General features: G+C 35.3%; 3 protein-coding genes across 4 annotated transcripts; 1 reads left to right on the plus strand and 2 right to left on the minus strand.

Moving 5' to 3' along the window:
* Positions 1-4,951: 4,951 nt before the first annotated feature.
* LOC132163743 (uncharacterized) lies at positions 4,952-8,680 on the minus strand. 2 transcript variants are annotated; one of them, XM_059574117.1, is made up of 6 exons: positions 8,468-8,680; positions 8,313-8,366; positions 6,425-6,498; positions 6,077-6,194; positions 5,506-5,564; positions 4,952-5,243 (listed from the first exon to the last, which is right to left on the minus strand). In XM_059574117.1, exons 1-6 carry the CDS (start codon positions 8,570-8,572, stop codon positions 5,165-5,167), a joined length of 489 nt encoding a protein of 162 aa, XP_059430100.1. In that variant the 5' UTR covers positions 8,573-8,680; the 3' UTR covers positions 4,952-5,164. The 2 variants fall into 2 exon arrangements, with proteins under 2 accessions (XP_059430100.1, XP_059430106.1); XM_059574123.1 differs by having other exon boundaries at positions 4,952-5,259.
* Positions 8,681-12,336: 3,656 nt separating this feature from the next.
* On the plus strand, positions 12,337-19,709 carry LOC132179092 (splicing factor SF3a60 homolog). Its single transcript, XM_059591730.1, has 12 exons — positions 12,337-12,607; positions 12,698-12,811; positions 13,172-13,276; positions 13,963-14,108; positions 15,058-15,154; positions 15,772-15,936; positions 16,240-16,311; positions 16,965-17,123; positions 17,285-17,362; positions 17,836-17,964; positions 18,475-18,621; positions 19,237-19,709. The coding sequence occupies exons 1-12, from the start codon at positions 12,434-12,436 to the stop codon at positions 19,381-19,383; spliced, it is 1,533 nt and encodes a 510-aa protein (XP_059447713.1). The 5' UTR covers positions 12,337-12,433; the 3' UTR covers positions 19,384-19,709.
* A 71-nt stretch (positions 19,710-19,780) lies between these two features.
* LOC132179084 (probable plastid-lipid-associated protein 14, chloroplastic) lies at positions 19,781-26,789 on the minus strand. Its single transcript, XM_059591718.1, has 14 exons — positions 26,574-26,789; positions 25,376-25,701; positions 25,200-25,243; positions 25,044-25,122; positions 24,841-24,957; positions 24,292-24,474; positions 24,114-24,200; positions 23,318-23,424; positions 23,135-23,222; positions 22,647-22,727; positions 22,478-22,554; positions 21,707-21,842; positions 20,610-20,672; positions 19,781-20,441 (listed from the first exon to the last, which is right to left on the minus strand). Exons 2-14 carry the CDS (start codon positions 25,688-25,690, stop codon positions 19,791-19,793), a joined length of 2,028 nt encoding a protein of 675 aa, XP_059447701.1. The 5' UTR covers positions 25,691-25,701; positions 26,574-26,789; the 3' UTR covers positions 19,781-19,790.
* Positions 26,790-27,888: the final 1,099 nt, after the last annotated feature.

Consider the following 27,888-nt stretch of genomic DNA (forward strand, 5'->3'; position numbering starts at 1 on the left):
GAGTTAAAAAGTAAGGTTCTTTATTAGTTAATAGTTACTATTATATTTACTTTGCCTTAAAGTTTATTTATTTATTTTTTTTTTTTGGTTGCAAAATTATTTTGTGCATGATAATGACTTATGAAAAGTACATGTTTGATAATGATTTGTCAAAGTCTATATTTGACAACGATTTAAAAAATAAGGTTAAGTATTTTTTTAGTATTTCAATTTGCACTATTTTACTTTTTTTCTCTCTAGGTTTTTAAAACAGTAAAAAATGATAATTGACCTATGCAAAAAAATAAAATCGATACCTCGTTAAGTTTCTGTTTGAGAAAACTAAAGATTTGTCACGTATTACTCCCAAAATATGCCACGTACCTTAAAAAATTAAACCTAAAAAAAAAAAAATTAAAAATTAAAAATTCTATAGAGTGGCCGGCCCACCCCATTGGCCAAAATGGGATGGCCGGCCACCCCCATAGAATTTTCAATTTTCAATTTTTATTTTAGGTTTAATTTTTAATTTTTAATTTTTAATTTTTAATTTTTAATTTTTACGACACGTGGCATATTTTATGAATGACATATGGCAGACGTTAATTTTCTTCAATGGAAACTTAACTAGGTATCGATTTTGTCTCTTTTCATAAGTCAAGTATCATTTTTTATTGTTTTGAAAACCTAAGGAAAAAAAATAACAAAGTGTAAACCGATGTACTAAAAAAGTATTTAACCCCTAAAAAATAATATTTTCAATTTTAATTTTAAAAATGATTATAATATAATATGAGAAAAATAAAATTTTTTATATGATTTAATATTTTTAAAGTTATTATATAATGAATTATTTTGATGTGATATTAAAGTAATAATGTTGTGTTTTAAATTATCTATTAAGAATTTCTTTTTTTTTTTAAAAAAAACATAAAAGTGTTTTTGAACGGTTAACAAACGCGATTAAAAGCTGTGCATAAAAAGATTATTATTATTTAAAATAAAAAGTAAAAAGAAATTGAGTGGAGAAACGTAAAATATTCCCTAAGCATTGATCTAATTAAGGGCACCCACCCCCTCGAAAAGAAACGAACTCTCGATGGCTTCTAATATTTTATTTGAATTTGACCAGAACACCGTAGCTGTGAAGATAGTCAAAAAGTAATTAAAGATTATTATTTTTTATTTTTTCCATTATTAGGTAGGAAAGCTTCAGTAATGATGAGAGAGTACAGAAAATCTGAGAGAGTCATATTTGCAATCTAAAGTTTTGTTTTGGTCGCAAAGGAATCTTCATTGTTATTTCCTAATCCACACTTTCATGAGAAATTGACCAAATTCTACCTTGTTTGACCCCAAAACTAACTCATATGTTTAGAACTAATCATATTCAGAGATCCTCTTTTTTTTTTTTTTTTTGGTATTTTGTATGTATTTCTAGGTTAGCTGGTCTCTATATATAAGTGGTTCGTGTACATTTGTTGATATGATTCAATATACATTGATGATACCATAAATAAGCATACGGCCTAAAGGTTTGTGCCCAATTAAATAAAGTCCTACTCACTATAAAAAGGTAAAAAGGAGGGTGATTATCTTTGTTGTGTATGTACTTATGAGATTTGTGTCTCACATTGACCAAAAAAAAAAAAAAAAAAAAGTGGTTAATATATTTAAGTGGACCCAAGCTCATTAACTTAGACTTTTGGACTAGAAGTTGCGTTCTAATATATATGTTAATTTACTCTTGTTTGAATCCCCTTAATGTTTCTCTTCCAACAACCGGTATCAAAGCCTATTGTTAGCTTCTGCCGATGGAGTATGTGTGACACTCTTGTGTGCGTGGAAGTTTGGTTAATGTGGAAGAGACTCACAACTCACAGGCAAGGGGAGATTTGTTGTGTATGCACTTATGAGGTTTGTGTCTCATATTAAAAAAATATAAATAATAAGAGTGGTTAATATACCAAAGTGAACCAAAGCCCATTAGCTTACACTTTTGAGCTAGAAGTGATGTTTTAATATTTATATTATTAATTTACTATTCTTTGACTTTCTTATTTCTAACTTTCTCTCCCCAACAATCCTAGATAAAAGCATATCTTTTGAGCTCTTCAAATAAAAGTTAAATTTGAAGAGAAAAATTCAATTTTTTTAATCTGGAAAGTCATTTTTAAAAGGAACCAAATATCAAACTCACTATATCTTTCTTTACTTTAGTTAAATATTAATATTTTATTATCTTTTAATTAATTTTTTGTTATTAGCAGATGAGAGAGAGAAGGAAAATGAATATATAAACTTAAAAAACTAAATAACTTTCACTTTTTGGCACTTAGTATTTTGGAGAGCCTTGTTATCAAAGTTAAACTTGAAATAAAATAGAAAACTTGTTAAATGACTATTTTTATAAGTTTTTTCAAATTTTTAAAGAAAAACCAAATTTAAAGAGTTCAATAGAAAAACTGTAAGATAAGAGCATCTTTTATCATCAAACTCTTCTTATTATGTTTTTCTCAACAAATTTATTGACTTAAGCATCTTAGGCTCTCCTACTTGCCTATATCACTCTGACAATTTTCGACCAGTCATTTGATTTGACTGTCCAAAATTTCTGCTTTTGTATGTATAATCCTACTTTCAACATGGTATAAACCCGACATCTTGCTGCTCCAAGTTGTTCTAACTATTGTTGAATGTGTTTTGTTGTTGACTCATTCCTCACAAAAGGGTAGATAGTGGTAGGTTGATAACTTGTAGTTGATGGGCCATCCACTCTAACTCAGTGGGTAGCTGAAAAATATTGAATAATGATGATGAAGCGTATAATGTTTACCAGTTTCATTTGATTATAAAAATTAATTAGATTAGCAAATAATAATGAAGTCTCTAATCATCAAGAGTAGGGTTATTAAATTAATTTCACCAACCCAATAAACATTGCTTTTGAGCTTATTATTAAACAGGAAGTTTCGCCGGCTGTGGTTGATCTCCTAAGTTTGATGATTCTGAAAATCTTGGAAAAGGGGGATTCTTGTATTATCAATGATTGTGATGTTTGTATGTGACCAAGTGCTTTTCCTACCACCAACCATGCCTTTTGAGTATTATATACTAATTTGTTTGCTACAAAAGTGGGTTTCTTAAGCTTTTATTAATTGATTAAAGTTGCTTATGCTTTTATAGTGCATTTAGAATTGAATTCTAGAGCACAGTAGATTTCGGGTGCCTTTATACATTAAAGTTTTTTCCAAATTCAATGTAACTTTTTTGGGTGCATGGCTTCTTGCTGGATTTTTTCGCTATGCAGCATGTGATTCACGAAACAAACCAAATGCCACCTTTTTAGAACTTAAAGGTTCCTGCTTTTGTAGAATATGACCCATTCTGTTGGAAGTTACAGGCTGGGGCTGCTTTTACGTACTTCAATTCCCTCGTGGAGAAAAAGATTTGAATTTAGTCATTTAATATTTTAATATTTTTCTTTATATGTGGGAATAGATAATATGTAGACTATTTTAATTTAAATGAGAGTAAATAACGGGAATAGTATTCATATTTAATTATTTAATACTTTAAAATCTTTCTTAAAAAAAACATGTGCTTCTCACACGTGGAGAACACATATTATTTTTATAGAATAGGTTAAAATTTTTTTTTTCTAATTCAATTTGAAAGAAAACTCTGTCTGTTAATTAATACCTTAACATCATTTTTCAAATAGTACATAACTTTTCTACAACTGAGTTTCTAAAAGTGTCATGTGTTATGTAGGATGTGAGAAACACTTTTTTTTTTTTTTTAATAGCATTGTTAAAAAAAAAAAAACATATATTCCTCGCGTTTTAAGGAACAAATAACACTTTTAGAGAATGAATTAAAAGATTTATACGACCCATTAAAAGCCACGCATTCTCAAGGCTTTAGTCAATACTTGCAGTAATGTTTTACCTTAGACAAGAATCATAATGAGAGATGTTGCACACTATAAAGCTAGTAATACACGGATTCAAGGATGTTATTGTTTTTTTTTTTCTTCTTCTTCTTTTGGAGGTAATTAAGAAAGGATGTCATGTTACTAGCATGAGCAGGACCATGGTCCATATGCGAAAGAGACAGGGATTGGATTTGCCAGGCTGAGTACGAGTAGTAGATGGTTATATTTATGAAGTTTCATCAACTTTCTACTACAGTTTTGGTAGCTAAAGACACATTTTTGTGTGGTAGACAGCCAAGATTAAGGTAGTTGAATATGGACTTCACATGCTTTTTGGTGTTAAGTTTATGCCATCGGGTTGTTGAAGTTGACGAAAACATGTCTCATCGTTTTGATTGGCTAACCACCAACTAGAAAAACAAAACAAAAAACAAAAAACAAAAAATTATTAGTTCCCCGTTGGCCATTTACAACTGTCAACAAGATGAGGGATTCCTGTCTACCAGCCACCGGCAGCCTAGAATACAAGATTCACATACATATTACGACAAAATTCTTTAGGGCTAGTTTGGGTTGGAAAATGACAAGAAAACTGGGTCTACTTTGGGCTTTCACATCCTCTTGTTGGGCTAGGGTAGCAAAGGAGAGCTCAATCTGGTCTGGGCTTAGTATATACAAAGTAGATGGTTTAACCCTCCGGAAAATTAAGGGCCGGACTCACCTCTTGCATTGAAAAATTGTTTTAATGTGACGTAAAGATAAAAATAGTTTTGTTTGCTAATGCTTTTGCTTCCTTTTCGTGTTTTTTATTTTTTTTATTTTTTTATTTTTTTGGGGTCTAACAAGCAAAAAAATTTCCCCAAAAAACGTGTCAACTAAGGCCATGAGCTTTCTTCTGGAAAATGCCAATCCCACAATGCCTTTTATCTTTTGAGTAAATAAACTTATGAAGAGGAATGAGTAGATGAATTACATTGCTTAATGAGCCTTTGACTAAGATCAGGTATAGCGTCAACAAGCTCCAGGAAAAAGAAATGCACTTATCCTCTTGCAGAATACAATATAACAATGTGAATGGGAAGTAGCCAAAAAACATACAATTATCTTTTACCATAACAATCACAAGCCTAAAAGGACCAGCACAAAACCTGGTCTGCCAACTCAACCATCAATAACAATAGAACAAAGAAAGAATGCATCCAAAAATTTCAAGTCTCTCAGTTAATCAAGTTGTTTGAATTGCATCATCTAAAGCTCGGTGTCGCATATTCGTACCATCAGTTCAGAAACCATTCTCCGAGCAAAAGGGATATAACTCAGACTGTACCTGAAGCAGCTCATCACTAATTCGTTAAGTCGTCAGTATAAATCATTCCAAATGCATAACCAAGTATTTTCAAAGTCAAAAGTGGAGAAACTAGACTAAAGATCTTGCTATAGGTAATTGGTAAACACAATATACATATAAAACACCGGTTGATGAAAACCGTTAAAAATAAACTAGAGTAGAGAGGAAGGTGCTGATCTCCTCCCCTGGGCCACAGAACTTAGGTAGAGAGAGAGGGGATTTTGGTGAAAGGCAAACTCACCACACAAGGGCGCAGAACTCAATTATGATCGCAATTATTGTTAAAATCTTGTTGTGGATCTGCAAGATGAAAAGAAACAATAACAGGAAAAATGAATTCTGCTTTTAGCATAACAAATCATATTATGAATATGAAGATCATGCCAACCTGGTTTTCCCACTTAAGACCTTGAAAATTCTTGCATAGAATGTAGCAGGGAAGACAGAAATCAAGTGAGGAGAGAGTACAAAACTAGGGCTATTATTTTCACAACTTTATTCAAAATCCTTTACAGTATCCCAATGAATTTGAATATATATATATATAACTATATATTCTAGCATCATATATATATATATATTGATGCATGATTTAAATTTGTGTGGTGTACAGAGAAAGGGACTGACTGCTGAGCCAAGTGAGGCAATGCGACGCAGACATTAATGCAAAGAAAATACAGGTTTCACTTTTCACCAATTCTGTCTACCCTATCATACGGCATTTAATCCCTAATCCATAAGGTTTTAAAGCCTGCAGATCTTAATTGATTTACCTCCACTAGATCTTCGTAGGATCAAGATAGCAAACTTACCCAGAGAGCACAAATGAGAGCAATAACAACACATCCAAGGTAAATAGCAGTTGCATAGACACGGGTAGAGTCAAACATCATCCTCATTTGTTGCCCAGGTCCAATGAGGAATGCTGTGCTGCCAAACAGGACCACAAATTTAGAATCTGAAAAATCTCTAGAGAATGAAAAAAAAAAAAAAAAAAAAAAAAAAGGAAAGAAGGGGGATGGACTGATGGTATGATATAAATAACAAATATAAAACCAAAAATGCAATCTTAGTTTTTTTTTTTAAGTCTACTAATATTTTTCTGCCCAATTGTAAAGTGTTAAAAACTCATTGCTTGAGTCCATTACCAATTATCCTACCTTCCAACTGCCAACACATTGCCAAAGGTGAACAGTACTGCAAATTTGATAGGTTTGGCAAAAACAATCAATGACTGCAAAAGAAGCAGACTAATAAGAAAATGCGGCAAGGATGTTAAGAGTTACGATTTACTGTTGTCATTCAGCATTGGGCTATAAATTTTTCTGTATGCATAAGAAAGTTTTGTATTTAAAAAATACGAAATTCCCCAAAATTATGTTTCATAATTTTTGCCCTCAACTGAACTTGATATTTCTTGTAATGAAAGAAAAAACAAAGTTAAGAAGTTACGACAAGAATTTTCATCTTGCTTAGCAAGGGGGAAAAGGCATACAAACTATCTATGACTCCCATGAACCAATGACTGAATCACACACAATGGTATTCTCTCTATGACTGAACCACTATATTTTTCTATTTTGTGCTTCTTCTTTTTCCCTTCCTTTTGGCATTTCCGAGGATGCTAAATGGATTTTCTCAAACATATATAAATACAAGACAACATTATTATTATACTCTGATATACAAGTACAATACCGGCTTTGCAATGTGAACTTTTATTACCATGTTAACCCTACCATCAGAAACATTTGATGGCAGGTTCTGTGCAATCCTTACCATGAACAAGTAAGAGAAGACAAGAAAATGAAGAGTAGGCACAATGCTAGACACAAAGCAACCAAAGGAAGGTAAAATAGAGAACTCATCAAAGTTCTGGTACACTTGAGAGCCTGCTACGGGCAGTCTGGACCTTGTTGTAGACGGTCCATATAAGTATGCAGCTGTCCTGGGTGATGCAACAAGTGCCAACCTTCTCGAGGATAGGGGGAAGTTCTAAATCTTCTAAAGGCATGCTGATGGTGTCTGTCCCATCACTGCCAATAAGAAGGTTTCTTGCCTCCATTTCCGCCATCGACTCATGATTCTCAAACAACCCCAAGAAGTGTTGAGGTTGACAGAGGCAATGGATTAATTAATGGAATTCTATTTTCAGGATATGAGAAAGTAACTGAGGTCGAATTTGGTGTTAGCAGCTTCAAAGGCTCATGACAGTGTTGTTAACACTCAGCAACTGGCTAAGCTACCTCTCTTGGAGGCAAAAGCAGGGCAGAAGAGATCTAGGACCAGCTACTACGTGACAATGTGGCAACAGGGAAGCGGTAATATAGATGATTGCCAATACAGGAGGAATATGACAATATGACCAGTCCTTTGGACAAGATAAACACACACAATAAGAAGTCAACAACATGCTTTTACGCAAACAAAGTAGAACATTAATGGCCAGAAAGCTAACATATCAATGTTTGAAGCTCAATGTACACCTCAAATTCTGACTTCCAAACTCAAAAAATGTCTTTTTTTAATAAGTTAAAATGCCGAGATTTGTTCTGATCACTGAGCTCAGGTGGTAAAAAATGATATCAAATAACCAATCACAAAATTTCCCATCCTAAAAAATTTGTATATTACTAGCCGAATTGTTAATAACCATTACCTCGTTATAGGGACTGATTAACTAACATTGCACAAATTTTATCTCCATTTAATTTGGTTCCCTTTGGTAAGCATACCATAATTACTTTTTGAGCTTTTATATCCTAAGATCACTGCGGTTATTGTTTGCAAAAGGAAGAAAATTCAACAAAGCCTTAATCTCCCAACTACTTCAGATTCAGCTACATAGCCTACATACTTCTGAAAACACTAACCTGACAACATCTTACAGTCCAATGCGTATTACCCATATCTGGAACCATAACAAATCCAAAAAAAACCCATGAAAATTCTAAACACGAAAATGCAAATACACGCATTTATTCAACACGACAATTTTATCAAAAACAGGAAAAAAAAAAAAAAAAAAAGGTGAGTGAATACTCATACCAGGAACATGCAAACCAGACCAGCGATCAAACACCCGGCGAACCCATAAATTCTCTGTACAAATCAAAACCCAAAAACCAGTACAGTTTCAGAAAAACCCAAACGCAACAAAACCCACATGCTTAAAAAAAAAATTTGTGTGAATAACACAGTACCTGCATGGGAGAGAGAGAACAAAAGCCGTCTGATTCGTCATCCAAGAGGCCCTCCTCTCCTTGGTCTTCATTGCCTCCCAACATAGACTCCTTAAGCTTCCACATTGTCGCAAAATCAAGCTTTTTCCAGCTCTTCAATGAGTTCGGAGAAAGAGAGAAACCAAAATGAGAAAGTGAACCAGAGATCAATACAAGACCCGACCATTTAAGTATTTAACCGATTGACACATCGTCGTAAAAAAAACACATGACCCCGCTAATTCGGTTTTGTGGCAATTGACTAGTGCGCGTGCGCGCGAGGCCTAGAATAAGTAAAACCGCTGTAACAGTTTGCGCTTTCGTCCTAACAAACGATTAAAAAAGGATTGAGAGCCTGCACGAGGGATCAGGATCCCCTAATAATCAGACAATGGGAGATTCTCCGATTTTCAATCTTGGCCGTCCATTTTTATCTAATAGTCCATACGATGCCATGTATCTCACTTAAATTAAATAATAAAATATTATTTAATCTTTTAAAATTAAATAAAAATGAAAAATGCTTCAGTGCAATATAATGTACACATTTGGCTTATTTTTAGTGACGTGACAAATGAACAATCACATGAAAGGGAATATTGAAATTTGAATTTCAATCCTCTCTCCTTCACTAAATATGGGTCAAATGTGAGCATTATATTATATTGTAGTATACTTCAATAAAAATATATAAAATCAAATAAAAAAAAACTTGGGTGACTGGCCACCCCAGTTGAGTCTAAGGGTAGCTTCGTATGGGCTATTAGATAAAAATTGACGGTCATGATTGAAAATTAGAAAATCTCCAATTCTCCCAATAATGGGAGGGGATCTTGATCTGTTAATAAGAGTCTGAATGCTTAAAACACATCAATTCAGACAAAATTTTCACACCGGCTATGAAATCCTGAGTTAATGCCTAAGATAATAAAGAATCTTAAGGACCGGTTAGCAACCTCTAAAATAGCTAATGGTTAGACCACTCCAAATAATTAATGGAGTTGCTAATAACTTCCGAAATAGGACCAAGATTCATTGTATTTGTATATTCAAATTATTAATAATTCAAGTAGTCAGTGTAAAACAACTATTGTAAAGCTTATTTGTTTGAACATGTGTTTTGAATGTTAATTGTGAGATGACTTTTATGAAATCCACCCGCGAAGCAGGTGCTTAGATAGCTTATGACATGCTTTAGTAGATGAGCCAAATAAGGAGTCATCTCATCAAATTATTAACAATTCAAGCCCTCAAGAACAGCTCATGAAATGGTTGACCACTTTCATTTAAGGTCATGCCTATGACGATCTCGTAAGAAGGGTGATCAACCACCTCTGAAACAATTAATGGGATGACTGGCTACCTTTAAAAGACTCTTTTACCTTATGGCAATATAGTGAGAGAGTGGTCTACCACTAAAAAGATTAGTCCTAGAGTAATGAGAATGCTAAAAATGAGGTGAAAGAGTTTTGGTTTTTAAAATTTCCCTTTTTCATAAAAATATCTAACATGACAAAATTTGGGAGTTTATTTATTTATTTATTTATTTTCTTTATTCTCTGTTCAAGGAGATCCAAAGAGAAGCAACATAAACACTAACAAGAGAATATTGAGAACGACTCTCCACTTGAGCTATAAATAATATTTGGAAAAATTTCACTTTGGTCTTCTAAACTTTCACCCGATTTTACAAACTCTTTTTGAACTTCTAAATCTTATATTTTAGACCATTGAACTTTTAATTACTCTCAATTAAAATCATTATGTTAATTTTAGCAGTTAAAAATACAAAAAAGATCAAGATGTCCTTAATTTTATTTTTTAAAAAATAAAAAAACATTTTGAAAGTTGAAATTTTATACAAAAGTTAGGGGTATAAAGGTCATGTAACGTTTAAAATTTGACGGGGGTCCACATTGAGAGTAATTGAAAGTTCAAGGGTCCAAAATAAGAGATTTAGAAGTTCAGGAGTTTATAAAATCGAGTGGAAGTTCAGGAAGCCAAAGTGAAGTTTTCTCATAATATATATATATATATATTTTTATTATTATTATTTATAAGTGATAGATTAAGATTATGTCAATTTCTCTAACAGCAGCAATTTATTTGTTCTTTTAATTATTTTAAAAGTAGTTAATTATTTTTTAAAACTCAATCGGTTATTTATCAAAAATAAATAAATAAAGGGAAAATTACAGTTTACCTCCCCAAAGTTGTCAGCGATTTGCAATTCCGCCTCCAAAGTTTCAATTTTTGCAATCCACCCCCCTAAAGTTTCAATTTTTTTCAATTCAGGCATTCCGTCAGTCAAAGCCGCTTTGACTGACGGAACAGTGATCACGTGCAAGTCACGTGATCACTGTTGGTTGTTTTTTTCCCAAAATGCCCCCATCCCTACCCCATCCCAAAAAAAAAACTATAATCTCTTCGGGCCATCTCCCCCACAACATGAGCCAATTAAATAAAGTCAAGAGTAACAATTATCACAAAGCAATCCAATTTCCAAAACAACTACTAACAATAAATATCATCAATATTTGCTTTAACGTGTCATTCACGAAGCCGCACTCTTTTTCAGTTTTATAAATAGCCAACTTTGTCTTGACAGAAGAAACTGCACCAATAAAATGAAGAGGCAAAGAAATCTAGAGGGTACTACTACTACGACCAAGTTTGAAGGTGCAACAATGGTGGAAACGTCAATGACAAAGAAGAAGGCCAAGAGGGAAGTTGAGAAGAGAAAAGAGGAGGTGGGGAAGGTCGAGGAGGAGAGGAGGGAATTAGGCAGAGATCAGCCCGGGTTTGCTGTGGCAGATTATGAGATGAGTTGGGAGGAGTACTACTGTCCGTGGCTGGGTGGTGCTGTGGATGAGCAAATGTCATGGGGGTCCCTTTGGCTGCCGTTTTGGGATGTTGAGTTTATGTGTGAAGATTACAGTGCATTCTTTGGTGATGTTGCTTGGGATGATGATATTTGGAACGTGAGGGGTATCATGGAGGTACCAAAACCATGAGAACAAGAAACACAGCTTTGCCGGCGTACTCTGTCGACGCCGGCACAGCAACCTTCGCCGGCGTCCTCTGTCGACGCCGGCAAATGAGCTTCTGCCGGCGTCAACAGAGTACGCCGGCAAAGGTAACTGTGCCGGCGTTCTCTGTCGACGCCGGCAGATGAGGTTCTGCCGGCGTCAACAGAGGATGCCGGCACAGTTACCTTCGCCGGCGATCTCCATCGACGCCGGCAGATTGGGGGAACCTTCCACAATATCTGTTGCAGTTAAGTATCTCTTGCAACCCATCCTGTCTGCATGTTCTAGAACTAACTTTGTTCTTGCCAAAGGATCTTTTGCAGCCAAAGTAGATGGATGACTGTGCTCTGGCGCAAGAACATTTAGGAGGTGAGCATAAGCTTCTCCATCCTGCAGGTCAAGCATTTTACACACTCAAAGTTGCTCCACGCAGTGATGGGGACAAATGAAGGCCAAGACATTGTTTTGGTGGGGGAGATGGCCCGAAGAGATTATAGTTTTTTTTTTGGGATGGGGGTAGGGATGGGGGCATTTTGGGAAAAAAACAACCAACAGTGATCACGTGACTTGCACGTGATCACTGTTCCGTCAGTCAAAACGGCTTTGACTGACGGAATGCCTGAATTGAAAAAAATTGAAACTTTAGGGGGGTGGATTGCAAAAATTGAAACTTTGGAGGCGGAATTGCAAATCGCTGACAACTTTAGGGGGTAAACTGTAATTTTCCCATAAATAAATAAAACAACTCATTTTACATTTATCTCCTCCCTTAATAATACGAAAAACACGTGGAGTATATACAGAAGTTACAAAAAGAAAAGATCCCAGCTTGCCTCTTCTTCTTTCTTCTGCTTCTAAAGCCCATACAGAGACAGATAGAGAAACCCTAAGTGCAAGTTGATTGAAAGAGGACAAGAAGATGTCGTCGACGTTGCTGGAGGTGACGCGCTCGGCGCACGAGGATGTGGAGAGGCTGGAGAGGCTGATAGTGAAGGACTTGCAGAACGAGCCGCCAAGCAACAAGGACCGCCTCTTCCAGAGCCACCGCGTCCGCCAAATGATCGACACCATCATAGCCACTACCGAGAAGCTCGTAATCATTCTTCCATTTATATTGCACTCTTACTTTTTCATCTCCAATTCAAAATACTGAAATTTTGAAGGTGACTGTGAACAATTTCAGGTTGAGATTTACGAAGATAAAGATAATGCCAGGAAAGATGAGATTGCGGCTCTCGGAGGCCAAACTGCCACTGGAACCAATGTGTTTAGTGCGTTTTATGATAGATTGAAAGAGGTAATTGTTAATTAATTATTTCTTATGAACTGTGTTTAAGAAGTTTCTCGCAATTTGTAGTTGAATTTGGAAGAAAAAGGTTATGTTCTCCGGATACATACATTGAACTCAATTCCCGGCAAATATGTTTTATATTTGAGTTACTCTCTTTAACTTTGTGTTTGAAGTGGATATTTTATCTCTAATCAAGAGTTTGAATTATTTATTTTTCGTTTTTCTATCTTTGTGGTAACAAAGAAAAGTAATGTAACATTTGTATGTTTTTTTTTTGTGCGTGTATGTGTCTTGAAACCTTGCTCTCAGAACTGATTGGTTGGGATGCGAATTGGTTAAGATTTTCATTGTTTACAATATGTGCAGATTCGTGAATACCATAGAAGGCATCCGGCTGCTCGTGTTGTTGATGCTAGTGAGGAGTACGAGACACTACTTAAAGAGGAACCGCAAATCGAGTTCAGTGGAGAGGTCGGTGTCTCTATTTGTTTCTCTCTCCACACAGCATGTTTAACCAAATGTTTAATTTTAGTCGAGAACATTGTTGCCCTATCATAGTTATGCAATCAATTCACTTCTACTTCTGTTTTCCACCTCTTAAAACTGTATACTTGGATTCGAACATGAGACCAGAGCTATATGAGAAATATAGTGCTATTTAAAGAAGTGTTTTTCCTAGGGGTACAACTTGGGCAAGCTAGCACAGCTCAACTCAAGCCCAATTTGGGCTTTTTTGGGCAAATTGGTGTACTTCATTTTGGCAGTCTCTTAAGTATTTTCTGTTCAAGGAATTTGTTTACTTATTATTTTTATTTTTATCTTATTACAAATTGAAATCTTTAATTTAAAAAAATAAATGGTATTTGAATGGTTAGAAAATTATGATATTAGCCGTCTCATCGCCAAAATATTGTTGTTTAGATGGTGCTCTAATATTTATAGTATGTTTAGCTTAATCACAGTTGGTGGTCACTCCTGCTTAGCATTGGAGTTAATTTTGCTTCGTTGGTTTTCCTTTTTTTTTTTTTTTTTTCCTACATATTATCTGTTCGATGCAAAACAGGTTATGGCATTATGTAAATCTGATTGTATTCTAATTTAGTACAGTTTGTGGTCTTTCAGTATCGTTTTCTAATAATTTGAGTTTTTAATTTCAGGAAGCTCTTGGGCGATACCTAGACATGCATGAATTATTCAATCAGTACATTAATTCAAAATTTGGAGACCCTTCTACTGAGTACTCTGCTTACCTTGATATTTTTTCACAACCACACAAGATTCCCCGCAAACTGAAGTTAACAAGGTAAACTACTTTCTGATTATATCTATATTATGTAGGGGTTTACCATCCTCCTCACAAAAATCAAAGAGAAGTCTGGTTGGGTGTGTTTACGCATTAGGATTTTATGTTCAGTGAGAGGCAGCCTTGGGAGATCAGATCAGAAAAGACTGAACAATAGAAATGAATGGCCTCAGTTAATCTGTACTGGTGTTAAGATCAAGGCAAGTCTGCTGAAAGGCATTGGTTGCAGCAATATCCAGAGTGCTAGGGCTGTCACCAGTGATGACAGATTTTAATTCGGGCTACATAAAAAAGCAGAATGCCTATGAATGTTAAGCAGATCGTTGAGAGAGTAAATCTAAGAAGTTACGGAGATGGGGCCTAGCAGCATCAAAAGTTAGAGGAGGGTCCTGAATAAGGATCTATTGTGACATCTTAGAGTTGCAGATTGTGGAATAGAGATGGGGCGCAAAACTGGACTGGGAGAAATGGTTGGACCTGGTTAGACATGGTGTGACTTTTTGAGGATAGTTTTGATACTTATGGACAAAAATGACCGTCTTATATGGCGAAAGAGGGGAAAATTTGGCTCAATAAAAAATGGGATGGTTGCTATCCTTCACTTGAAGGTGGGAAAGATAGTAAACACCTATATATATATATATGTATATATAGGCTTTGATTGAGGACCGTGAGAGGACCTTAGAGGAATTAAAACTTTATTCTTTAAGACTCTTTTTCATTGGGCAATTGCTTCAGATTTTAGTATTTCGAGCTGTCATGTTTTTTTAGAATTTTTTTTTTTTTTACTTCTAGCTAGGTGCCTCTCGTGTATCCCTAGGTTTTTATATATACATATATATATATAGTGTGTGTGTGTGTGTGGATATCTATGTAAATAGTTTAACAATGATTGTATATATCTATGGATTTGCACTTGAAAATTTGTTGAAATTTTTATTTTCTGCAGGCAATACAGGGAATATATGGAGAATCTATTGGAGTATTTAATATATTTTTTTCATCGGACAGAGCCCTTGCAAGATCTTGATAGGATATTCTCAAAGGTATTTACACACTTCATATGATCTATTTCTCACGCAATAGTGAGATGCAGTTTTAAAGTTTCAATTTAGGCACCTGGACTAAATTAATGAACTATTAATGTAGGCTCCAAGTACTCAAGTGGAATTATTTTGTGTCGATATGATTTACTAATGCTAATGGTCTTAAGACTGAATGGCATTGCCTGGTGCCATAACTAGAGGAGGACAGGGACTTCATGCATTCAGTCCTGTAGGAGTGCATGATTTATATTTCACTATCACAAACCTTTTTTTAATAGCATTTTTAAGCTATGCAATTGCAGGTGCTTTGGTATATGTGTGATGGTTGGAAGGCCTATATCATATTTGGCTATATTAGAAATTATTAACCTTGTAGGCTTTAAAAGTACCATGTAAAATATGTGCCAGAAAGCATTTAATTCCAAAATCAAATTTATCAGTTCACTTAAGTGTTTTTCGATTTTCATCTTTTGAGTTACTTTCTATTGTAAATTCATGTATAAATGGAATGTGAACTAGATTTGATTATAATTGATGTAGACTCTTTTCTTATAGATTTGGAACCTTCTACATGTGTTGCTTTTTCAATGAAAATAATTTATTATCGTCTGTGGCAGGTTGTGACTGAATTTGAAGAGCAATGGTCAAACCAAAAGGTACAAGGATGGGACAGCGAGGTTCAAGAAAATGGACATGTTGCTGCTGAGCATACTGTAATTGATCTTGATTATTACAGCACAGTTGAAGAGCTGATGGAAGTGGGTCCTGAAAAGTTGAAAGAGGTAATAAGTCCTTTGTAGTAATATCATAATTTTCAGCAACATTTTTTGCCACAGGAATTTTTTTTTTTTTTTTTTTTTTTTCATTTTCCTAATTTGTAGTTGTAAAGTCTTAATTCCAGAATATATGTTCAAGTTGCTCTAAAGATCCAAACTTTAGAATCTAGCAGTGCTGTTTGAGCAACTAAGCTTTGTTGGTTCTAACAAGTTTTAATTTGCATGTCCTTGAAGAAGTTCAATACATGCATCCTGCTGTCTGTTTTAGCTCCATTTTCCTTGATTGGTCACTGTTTTGTTGCCTGGCAGGCATTGGCTGCGTTAGGACTAAAGGCTGGTGGCACTATTCAGCAGCGTGCTGAAAGGCTTTTCCTTACAAAGGTAATTGTGAACCAGTTTTTTTACCTAGTAACAGATATAAGGTGTAAGTTAGAAAGATTCTAAAATGTGAATGTATGCTTTGTCTGTGCTTTACTTTCTAATTATTTTTCTTGTCAAATGACCAATCTGTTCTTGTATTATTTTTGGAGTTCACTCTGTTCAATGTAATTTTAGTGATTACTACTTAATTAGGATCTGCTGACTAGGGATGAAACTTGCTCTTTTTCTTTAGGTTGTTGTTAATGGTAAACATTCTTTAGATTGGCATATGCTCTTGTGTGTTGGAACTACTAGATATCCTGTAATTGTATGTTCTTTCTGATAGGAATGATATTGAGTGAAACCGTCTAGAAGGTTAGGGTGACTGCTCACTTATCCCATGATTTGAGAGGCCTTGAAGGTAATAAAATAATCTTCATGTTCACCTATTAAAGTTTCAACAAGTAATCATTATTCTTTAGCCGTCACAGATGCTATATCATTTACATATTCTCCTTCTATCTTCACACGCATTCTTGTTTGGTTGGAGTGGCCTTAGTTGATGAACTCCTATTGTATATCTGTTCAGCTCACTTTCTTCTGAAGTTTCTTTATCTATATGTCAGGAATTTAATTTTACTTATTTTTCCATTGCTGTCATCTCTTTTATGCAGGACACACCTCTTGAGAAGTTGGACAAGAAACATTTTGCCAAAGGTGCACGCGTTTCAGAAGAAAACCGGGCCGCTGCAACTCTGGAGCTAGATCACAATTCAAAAGAAATAGCCCTAATTGAGGCCAAAATGAAAAAACTCTGTGAATTACTGGATGAGGTTAGCCTATGTTCCACAATCACCTAGTCTTACCACATATTTGTGTTGTAGTGTGTATTTGAATTACTTTTTCAAAATTGCATTCTTGTATATATATTAATATTACATATATACCTTTTCGGAAACAACTACATGTGTGAATTTTGTGTAACCTTGTACAGCCGATTGCTCGAACAAAAGACAATATTGTGAAGAAGCAGGCTTTGACATATGAGGAAATTGAGGCAGAACGTGAGGAGGTGAGTAAATAGACCTTTATTACAATCTTTCGAGTGTCGTAAGGTGCAACTTTACATCCTGATTTTCATAGAACTTTGTTAAAACTTTTTAAATGTCTGTTCTATGGTATTATGTATGCATAATGCCACACATTTAGTTTACGGCAAGCATGCCAAGCAAGTGTTAACCATCCATTACTGGTGGTAAGTTTGAGGGGTGCAGATGGGGCAGCTTTGTTTAGAAACCAAGAATATTTCTGCCTGGTTGTTGTGTTGTGCGTGTAGATTTAATTGTTTAATGCATGAGTTGCTGGCCCACAAATGCATTTTTATAGTTTGCTGTCTATCAAATTAGGCTTTCCTAGATTTATATTTCCATACTTCATGCAGAAATATGCTGGGAGTTGGTTAGAATATACTTCGTTATGACTTGAATCTTCTGTTTGTGCTGGTTTCTTTGATAAATGGTCACTTAGATTTGATCATTCATGCAGGAGGAAACACAAGCTGATACTGAAAGTGATGATGAAGAGCAGCAGATTTATAATCCTCTCAAGTTACCGATGGGTTGGGATGGAAAGCCTATACCATATTGGCTGTATAAGCTACATGGTCTTGGTCAGGTACTTTTCCCCTTTTAATTGTAGGAGCTGTTTGTACCATATTTCCTATTTTAATTAAATTCTATGCATTGTAAATTTGTATTTGCTGTTCCAATGGTCAGATGTAAATTCTATTCCCCCTCCCATTGGGTACAAAAAACTACATATAAAATAAATAAATAAATAAATAAGATGTATAGATCATATCGACTGTATTTTCAAGTGCTCTTCTATTTTATCTTTAATCAACTGGGAAGCTTCTGTTTTTGCATTTGGGTCAACTGTATGACAAAAGCAATTTTGTCCTTTATTATTGATAGCCAAACCACGAAGGCTGGGAAAAAAAGAGACTAGTACTGCTTTCATGTACTTTTTAACCAGCATCATGGTGCATATGATAATAAATTTGTGATACACTAGTGCACTGAGAAGCAGTTCCTTCTCAATCAGGAACTGGTGTCTACCATGGGCAACATATGTTATAGGGTTCTTTATGGCTCACAAGATTGCATTTTTTTTAATGCATTTCAGGAATTTAAGTGTGAGATATGTGGGAACTACAGTTACTGGGGCCGTAGGGCTTTTGAACGGCATTTCAAGGAATGGCGCCATCAGCATGGAATGCGCTGCCTTGGTATTCCAAACACCAAGAACTTCAATGAAATCACATCAATTGAGGTATGTTTTGCAGAGCTTTTTTGTCCAATGAATCTTTCTTTGTCATTGATGAGTTCATCTGCTCAACAAAGTCTTCCAACTGTTGTTCTCATAATGGTGTCTGTGTATTGATCTGGTTGGATATTTCTAGAACCATTGGATTAACGAAACCCAGCTGAGACAAGGATAACAGCCAAAGTGATTGCTTGTTGCAAATCTCTGATTTGTAATCAGTCTGCTAATGATGATCTTAAATCAAGCTTATCATTGGCATCCGTAGAATTTGGGTTCATTTGTTCTTGTGGTACTGTCATAGAATAAAGAAAATGCTAGTGGCTTGGTAAATTATTCCCGCCATTTGTTTTTCTTGCCTAGATTTTCACAAAATGAAATTAGTTTCCCATTATATTTTATAGAGGTATGAAGACTTCATGCATTCTTGCCAAAAGGTGGCCATATGCATATTGACATATATGCTTACACCCTTTCGGAAAGATAAACTTATGCTTGTAATCTGTGTGATGAACTGATGACGAGAGCATGCATATAGATGCTTGTTCAAAATATGTTTCCATTTTAGCACTAGTAGTTTTCAATTTTTCATACTCATTAGTATGTTTAAACATTTTTATTCAGGAAGCAAAAGATCTGTGGAGGAAAATACAAGAAAGGCAAGGAGTGAACAAGTGGCGCCCAGATCTTGAAGAAGAATATGAAGACAGAGAGGGTAACATCTACAATAAGAAGACGTATACCGATCTGCAGCGCCAGGGATTGATATGAGCACCGCAGTTAGAAAAATTTTCATGTATCGAGTTTTCACTTTTCAGCACAAAGTGAGCCCTAGGGAATTAATTGCAAATTGGTGAAACCAAAACGACTAATTTTGTATTCTTTCCAAAATAGAAAGTCCCAAAAATGTACCTTACCGAAGTAGTGGCGTGTTACTTGTACCTAATCGCTTGTGTTTTTTCCAGCTGGGTTTAGTTTAAGTTACTCTAGCCTTGGTTTAGGTCGGCTGGGTTAGACTTAGCCCGTCAGTGTTGAATGGGTTATCACTCTGATCTTCTCGTGAGAAAGTTTTTATATTAACTTGAGATATTTGCGTTGTTCTCATTTTACAATTAATTGCATATTTTAATAAATCAATTAACATAACAGATATTTACACATCACTAACACTTGTGTTGTTATCTATTGGTTTCATCGACACAAGACCTTGTGAACAGCAAGGCTGATCCATTCACCCCGCGAAGAACTAGCAGCCTGGAGTCAACATACGTTCCACATACAAACTTCGTCAGATCAAACATTTCAGGCGGGAGTTGTGTCCGAACTTCCTGAACCACGTTTCTTGCAGTATCAACGTCTTGAGTCAATGGATTACCGAGACTCATTGTCACCTCTATGTCACCTGAAGCAAGTTTGGCCACTGGAAGGCTTGATGGGAACTCCTTAAAAGGGATTGCTTTCCTCCATTTTCTACCTGATAATTTCTTAGCTAGAGAATCTTGGATATTTGATGGACCCAAAGTGAACCTTCCTGTGGTCTTTTCTTCCTTGAGGTACAGCCGTCTCCCGGCTGTTAATTTGAATAATGAATCTACTTGCAAATTCCCATTTGTACCAGTCTTCGCGTGGGGCCAATCTCTACCACTCATGACTGTGAATCCAATGTTTGAGGTGAAAGACAGGTTGGTATTTAACTTTGATGCTCTTGACACAATAAGGTGCACGTCACCGATGAGGACTCGGGCAGGTGGCTGGCGAAGGGTCAACCCTATGTGCCTCCCTGTGCAGTACAATAAACGCCATTTTCCAGGCATCAACTCCAGCCAATTCTGCATGTTCAGAAGAGTAGCATAAAGTTTCAACAAGCTAGACCACGGACTAAATGCTATACTATATAATGTGATACAACAGTTGTACTAAATGCAACTTGAACCTAGCCCCCGTGCATCTGTGGGGGTGGGTGGGCATATGTACGTGTGAAGAATATTGATCGTTACCTTTGGCTTTGAGTGAGGATTCAGCATTTCCATCAACTCGATGAAGTGGGCAAGCCTACTACGCTAAAACATTAAAGATAAGAAATTCAGTGCAACTTCTACATTCTCCAACTTCTGAATTTATAAAATGTACATTTTTGGTTGCCAGATATTTAATAGCCTGAACTGGCGAAAGTTGAGCTCAAAATACAGATGGAAACACAGTATGCACATAAATTGCATACACTAACTATAATAAATGTACATAGAGATGATTCTTGAAAATATGGGACTTGAAGAAATAAGCAACTTTTCATCTAATTTACTTCAGCTTTCCAAAAATCAAACAAGAAATTCCTTTATTCTAATCTCTTGAGCCCAAACAAGATTATATTTTAGTCATGCAGCTTCATATGGGCATATTGCACAAAAGAGATGCTACCATTTGTAATGAGAGCCTATATTCTCGCTATTCAAGTGGCTCTAACAGGACAATCTATTAGATTATCATTCATATTCTTTTCAATGATTTAAAATAAATTGCTAAAAAACATGATTATTATTCAACAGTTGTAATACTCAAGCTGGGTTGGCGCAAGAAGAAGATTAAAAATCAGTAGCAGTTAGAAGCAAACTTGATGAAATGGACTCTGTAAAACTCGATTTAGACTGTTCAAAGAAGGAACTATACCCATGAGAATCCCTTAGCCTATTAGTATTAGCCACCTTGAGTCTCATTGATACCCTGGTGGGATAGGTGTTAAGTTATGGCTCGGTTGGTCTTGAGAGAGCGCCTGCAGTTCTCACTTTCTAGGTCCCTCCTGAACGGCGCCCCGCGGGTTGGCGCTACTATGGTCATACCCAAGTAGAATAACTACAATTGACCTCCCCCTCCAACCTTTTTTGAATAAAAAAAAAAAAAAAAAAACCAAAAAAAACCAAAAAAAACCAAAAAAAAAAAGAAGGAACTATACCCTAGTGTTTCTAAATATGTTTCTAATTATGTATCACTGACAAGGTTTCCATGCAACCAACAAAATAAAACAATGTTGATCTATACGGTATGGAGGTATTGATGAGAATAAAATTAAGAAATTTGATTCAGAAGTAGCCATAACCTGAGGTTGGCCATAAATGTATTCCTCTGTAATTCGTACTGCAGTGGAACCAAGACCCCACCTGATGATATCCATGGATGGGACTACCCGCCATCTTGGACCACAAAGAAATGGGTGTCTAAGAGCATCTAAACAACTGCAAACCAGTACAGAAGGATCATCTCAAATGGCATTATTTCTCTCAATAAAGATGAAATATCTAAACAAATGTTTTTTTTTAAAGGCACATAATAGTGTAGGCCATTGTATTTTCCCTCTAGATTTTCATATCTTACTTTTGTGGTTGATGTAACCAGATATGCCTCATTTAAAAAAAGAGAGGCAAAAACCATGCCTAACTCCGAGCAGTTATCAAAGTATTTCTTAATTTAGATTTCAGTTCACTTATTGTTCATAAAAAAGTGTAGATTAATTTCATATTACATGCTTCAATGCATTGCTTATGAACTTCTCTGCTTCTCATGTTCAAGAGGTTTCTGTATGTATCAAGTAAACATAGTTACCTGAATTTGTCCATTTTAGGCACAAAACAGGATATCAGCTGAAAAGATCATAATTTCTATTTGTTTGCTTTTAATCTAATTGCTCATGTTGCTGAACACACCCTGATATATGATTCAATTTAATTTTCATGCGTGAGATATCAATAGTTTAATCATACGACATAACATGCATATCATGATTGGCCAAATTTCAATTAAGAAAACATGAAACAAGGAAATTCTGACCCTTCATTCCAAACAAGATATTTTTTTGTCTCATAGATAGTACCTTATTCTTTTGGAAGGTTTGGTTGCAAGCAATAAGGATAAAAGGTTCCAACCTGCACCCCAATTCCTATCCAGAATCTGCAAGAAAGATAACAAATCAAAAGATCTTCATACAAACAAGTGAAAGGAACACTGAAAGTGAAATAGATTTGCAACGAAGAAACAAATACTTGGAACCCAATATTTCCTGATGGGGAATTCCTACTGAGGATTTTTAGAAGAAACTCCCGCAAGCATGAAGGATCCTTTCCCTGCAATTGCATATAAATGAGAAATTTGGTATATATGATAAAGATAATATTCATTTACCAGAAATTTAGACCATTGTGCATGATCCGAAAGCACATTTTTTATGGTCCAACTGGCCTCTATGGTGAAAGTCAAGAAAACAATATAAAATTTGATGGAGAACTATCTGTACTATTGATTGATTGATTGATGATGCTATATGAATGCGTTTAGTTTCAAATATAATTATGATATAGGTAAATTGACTAACCCACAAAATTTCAGGAGCAGAAATGTGGGGGTGGGGAGGAAATAGAAATGTGTTTTTACAGGATCCACGTATGTAATACATCTCCCCAAGATTCAGTTCTCTTTGGAATTATATGAATAGAAGCTTGAATTAAATTAAAAAAAAAAATGCATGTTATACCTTTGTGAGAAACGATTTGAACTTTGTAAATATTAAGGGATCCATGAGTTCCCGCAACACCATTTTTGCCATCATGAACCCAACACATCTTTGCATCACATACAAAACAAAATAAGCATTAGGAAGATCTTATGGGTACATGAAACATATTTTACATCTTAGTTCACTTTCTCCACACCATACCTCATGTCAAATGCAATCATCATTAGTCGCCTATCCAAGTTGTTGTCCAGAGCACTACTGTTAGGACCTTTCTCATAGAAGTCAGCAGCATTTCCTAGTATCCCTACCTGACAACATAAAAATTTAAAAGCTAAATACAGAAGAGTAGGACATAAATGGAAGAAGGAAACTGAACTCGCTAATCCTAATTAAGTAACATCAGAATTCCTCCTATCCTCAGTAATCCAGATTGCAATATCTCATACATTAAATAAATCCCTCAAAATCTGCAAGCTTATTTCATCCTCAACCACCACCTCCTTCAGAAGGCAGTCACTCAATGAAGGCTTATTCCAGTATATATTTGAAACAGTTGAGCACACATATGGCTGAACAAACTACTATCTAACTAATCCATAAATAAGCTATAAATTGCTGCAACACAAGAATTTCCCACCATTAAATAAGTGATAAATTTTTATTTATCATATATTTGTAATGTCCCCATGATACATTTGATGAGCTAGCAGATTTTTTACAGGGAAAAAAACTTGCAACTTCAGATTATCTGTATGAATTGTTATTTCAGTAACCCTTTTAATCGTCTCTAACAGTGCTGCAGGAAAAAAAATTCCGAACAAATAAAAAACCAGGTATAGCCCTATTCCTGAGGAATTTATGAGGATGCAGATGTAATTCACCTATTTTTGGCAATCACATAATTCATATATGTCTTGAACAAAATCGCAAAAACAATATTGACAGCTAAAAAAAATCCTTATATTCTGATATCATACATGAAAAATCTGGAGCTTACTTTAATATGTCTGTCCACTGGGCTTATGTGCACATTCTCCAGCCTCAACTCTGTATGGGCAAGTCCATGGCTGTGCAAGTAATTTACCTGAGCATAATATACAACATAAACATAATCAAAATCCTCCAATTATCAAATTCAAATACTATGAATTAATGACTACAAAAATAAAACATACTCCAATCAAAAGATCCCTCATCAATAATCGAATAAGGCGCAATTGCCGAGTAACCGCAGGCCCTCCAACTGTATCGTCTCCCACCCTCCTGACAGACTCTTCATCCAACACAAGAGTAGCTTCTAGGGTTGGAAGCCAATCTGATTGTTGAAGCCAATGTCTTAAGGAGAAACTGCCATGATACTGCAGCAAAATTTATAGTTTAAAAAAAAAAATTAAGTCAATTTTCTTTTCTTATTGCTAAATCTTTGTATAGTCATCGGTAGCCTCCAGGAATAAATGAATTTTAACAAGGACTTCAAAGGAAAAATGGTAAACTGGCAGAGGACAATCTGTCTATAGCATGCAGAGTAACATGGCTCGTCACGTGGAGAAATATCCAACAAAAGTATCTTCAAGACACAAACTATCAGCTATTGTCCTCAGAACATAAATATTTGATAATTCAATCAGACTCTTTTCCAAACCATAGAGCTCTAGGTGAGATTTGTCATGATCATGTTACGAAGTGGCAGCATAAGAATCCATGTAATATAGGAAAGGACTTACCCCATGGACCAGGGTAAATGAACAACGACCACTACTTGTAGGCGAAGCAATGTAACCATGGACTTGCATCGAGTAAGAATGGTACATAAGTCTACGATGAACTAACTTCTTCAATACCTAAAGACATTCCAAGAGTAAAAATAATTATATTGATGTGAAACTTTAAACTATAACGTAGAAATTATGACAAACAATCCACAAACCTCTATTGCCCTTTTTCCTCTGCGCTGAGCTTGAGCACTATTATGACGTCGAAGCACAACTCTAGTGTTATACAGAGGACTGCAATTCCATAATACCTTATACTAGGATCAAATCTATTAACAACATGGACATCACTAAATCAAAGAGAAACTAACCTTTTAGTATCCTTCACCATTGCTTCAAAAATTAACTCGTCAGCCTACAGCAAAGCTCAATCAATTTTCCCACCATTAATTTCATACCATTCTAACAACACCCATTACAACAAACAAATAATTTCTTTTTGGTAAGTAAGTACACATAAACAAACAACACATCTAAATTTTCATACCCGCCCACCAAGGCCGATGCTAACGCAATCAAGAATCTTAAAATCGGATATCTTGAACCTTGTAACATGTTTCAATTCTTCCTCCATGGAACCCAATAATGCACTCTGAGCATTTTCTTCTGATTCCATCGGAGACACAGCTTTGCTTGCCGATGAACACCTTACACCCCAATACTGTCTCTGATTCAAGTAAGAGTTCTTCCCAGTTAAACGCATGGGACTCTGTCTGATCAGTCTTGTCGACAAATTTCCACTAAAATACACTACTTCAACACTTTCCACACTCGGACTCCAACCAATTCCACATAGCGCCATTGATCAGAGTGCTGAACCATTAGAAAATAACAATAAAAACAATGATCGTATAAAGTTTCTGCAACTTTTAGCTCCATTACCTACTTACAAAAATAAACAATACCAATGACAAAATAATAAGTCATCCATTTTGCATTGTCTCGGAACCAAAAGCGATAATAGATTAATTCAATAAAATCGTGTACTATTATATTATAGAGCTGAACTCAACTTTTCTATTTCTTGCGATCCATACAAGTATACAATGAAGAGAAATGCTAGGGGTACCAAAAAAGCCCTCTTGGCAATCATTTTCCCTCTCTTTCCGTTAGTTTTCTCGGCAAACGAACAGATCACTATGCTCCATTGGCTGCCTCTATCAACGAAGTCAAACTCAACCCACTCTTTCTCACCAATCCCTCGGCCATCAAGCAGGCCATTATCTCCATTCGCTTGCTGAGAAATCAGGTGAGGAATTTTTTTTTTTTTATAAAAAAAAATAGCTATATGTCTATATCTATCAAAGGAAATGATTGAATCTTCTGGTTCTTGCTGTTACAGTTCCGAGCAAACCGCAATTTCGACTGAACTTATCTAATTTTTTGGCTTAGTCTGAGCTGAATGGATGATTCAACTTTCTCAGCACCCAAACAAATAACAAAAATTCTCAAACACAAGTATAATTAGTTATAGTGAGAGACTTAATTTAACGTAAACCGAAGAAGCTGAGTTAGGCACAGTTGAGCCAGCGTTAAGCGAAAATCATATTCCTGATTTTATATATATATATATATATATATATATATATATATATATATATATATATATTTCTCTTGCTTTTTTCTTTTCTCACTAACCAAACAGATGCAACGGAAAGATCGATAAATAAAATTCTTAAACTTACCGGAAAGGGAAAGAGCGGTTGGAGACCAAAAGAATCGAAAAACGAGAGTGGGAGAGAAAGAGCGAGAGGTATTGCTATAAATATGAAATGTGGAAACGATGGGAGGCGTGTGAGAGTTGCGTGGGAGAGAATGGAGAAAACGTTTCGCCATGGGCTACTCTCATGTCCTCGTCCGCCTTCGCAAATATCTGCTTCTTGTTGGACCGGGAAATTCCCCTCAAGTTGAGGCTTCGCCGCTATCGTACAGTGATTCCTCCGGATGTGACATGTCATCGTGTTAGATTTGGCAGATTCTCCGATGGGAATTCTATTCCTAGCTTTTCACGTGTTAAAGGAGCATTCTAATAATGATTATTTAAGTGAGTTTAGGTTTTTGCTTGCTTGGATCATACATCATTAAAAAATAATAAATTAATTAAAAAAAGAGAGAGAGAGAGAGAGTGAGTTAAATATCTTTTTTGTCTATACACTTTGCATTTTTATCAAACTACTCCTAAAATTTTAGAAGGGTCTATGACTCTATCACCCCTTATCATTTTACTCTTTTTGTTCATATTCCATTAAAAAAACGAATTTTGTACCACGTATTCAGACTGCAGCTTATGAGCCACTAAATGTTAGCCACATTAGCATTTAGCATATCAATTAAAGATATATATAGAGAGAGAAATGATATTAATTAAGGGTAAAAACATTTTCCATTTCTCCTAACTACTTTATGCTTTGTAGAGGAGCCTAGTTATTATGACCTACTCACAAAGTAAAGTGTTCCTTGCAACCTACCTAGTACGAGAGATAAGGGTCGCAAGGAAAATAAAGCTTATTGCCACTCATTCCAAAGGGTGAGAGCACCAATTTAAGAGAAGAACGTTATAATTATGACTTTTGTCATCTTTTTATTTATTTAAATGTAATATCGTTTTAAAAATTATTATTAATTATGTGCATCTCAAATTTAATTGTAATTTTAAAAGTCACATCACTTTTAAAAATAAAAATGTGACTAACCTTACTCATTTCAAAATTATCAAAATTAAAAAAGATATCATAAAAATAAAAATAAAATTGCTAAACGCATGTGGGAGAGCCCAAAGCTCTTCCGGATGTCTATATATGACTGTTAAGAGCTTTGGGCCCTTCTCAACTCAATACCAAACGGGCCTATTCCAATTGACTTTTAAGACCCATCATGGTCCATGGACAATGGCAGAGCCGCAGAAAGCTAAAAAGTCAAAAGTCAAAAAAGGTATTGGAGTACGACCCGTCATCCGGTGGTTAGAGTCCATCTCCATCTCCTTGTTGGAGGGAGAGTCGA

This window comes from Corylus avellana, chromosome ca1 (assembly GCF_901000735.1).
Source record: "Corylus avellana chromosome ca1, CavTom2PMs-1.0".
NCBI lineage: Eukaryota > Viridiplantae > Streptophyta > Magnoliopsida > Fagales > Betulaceae > Corylus > Corylus avellana.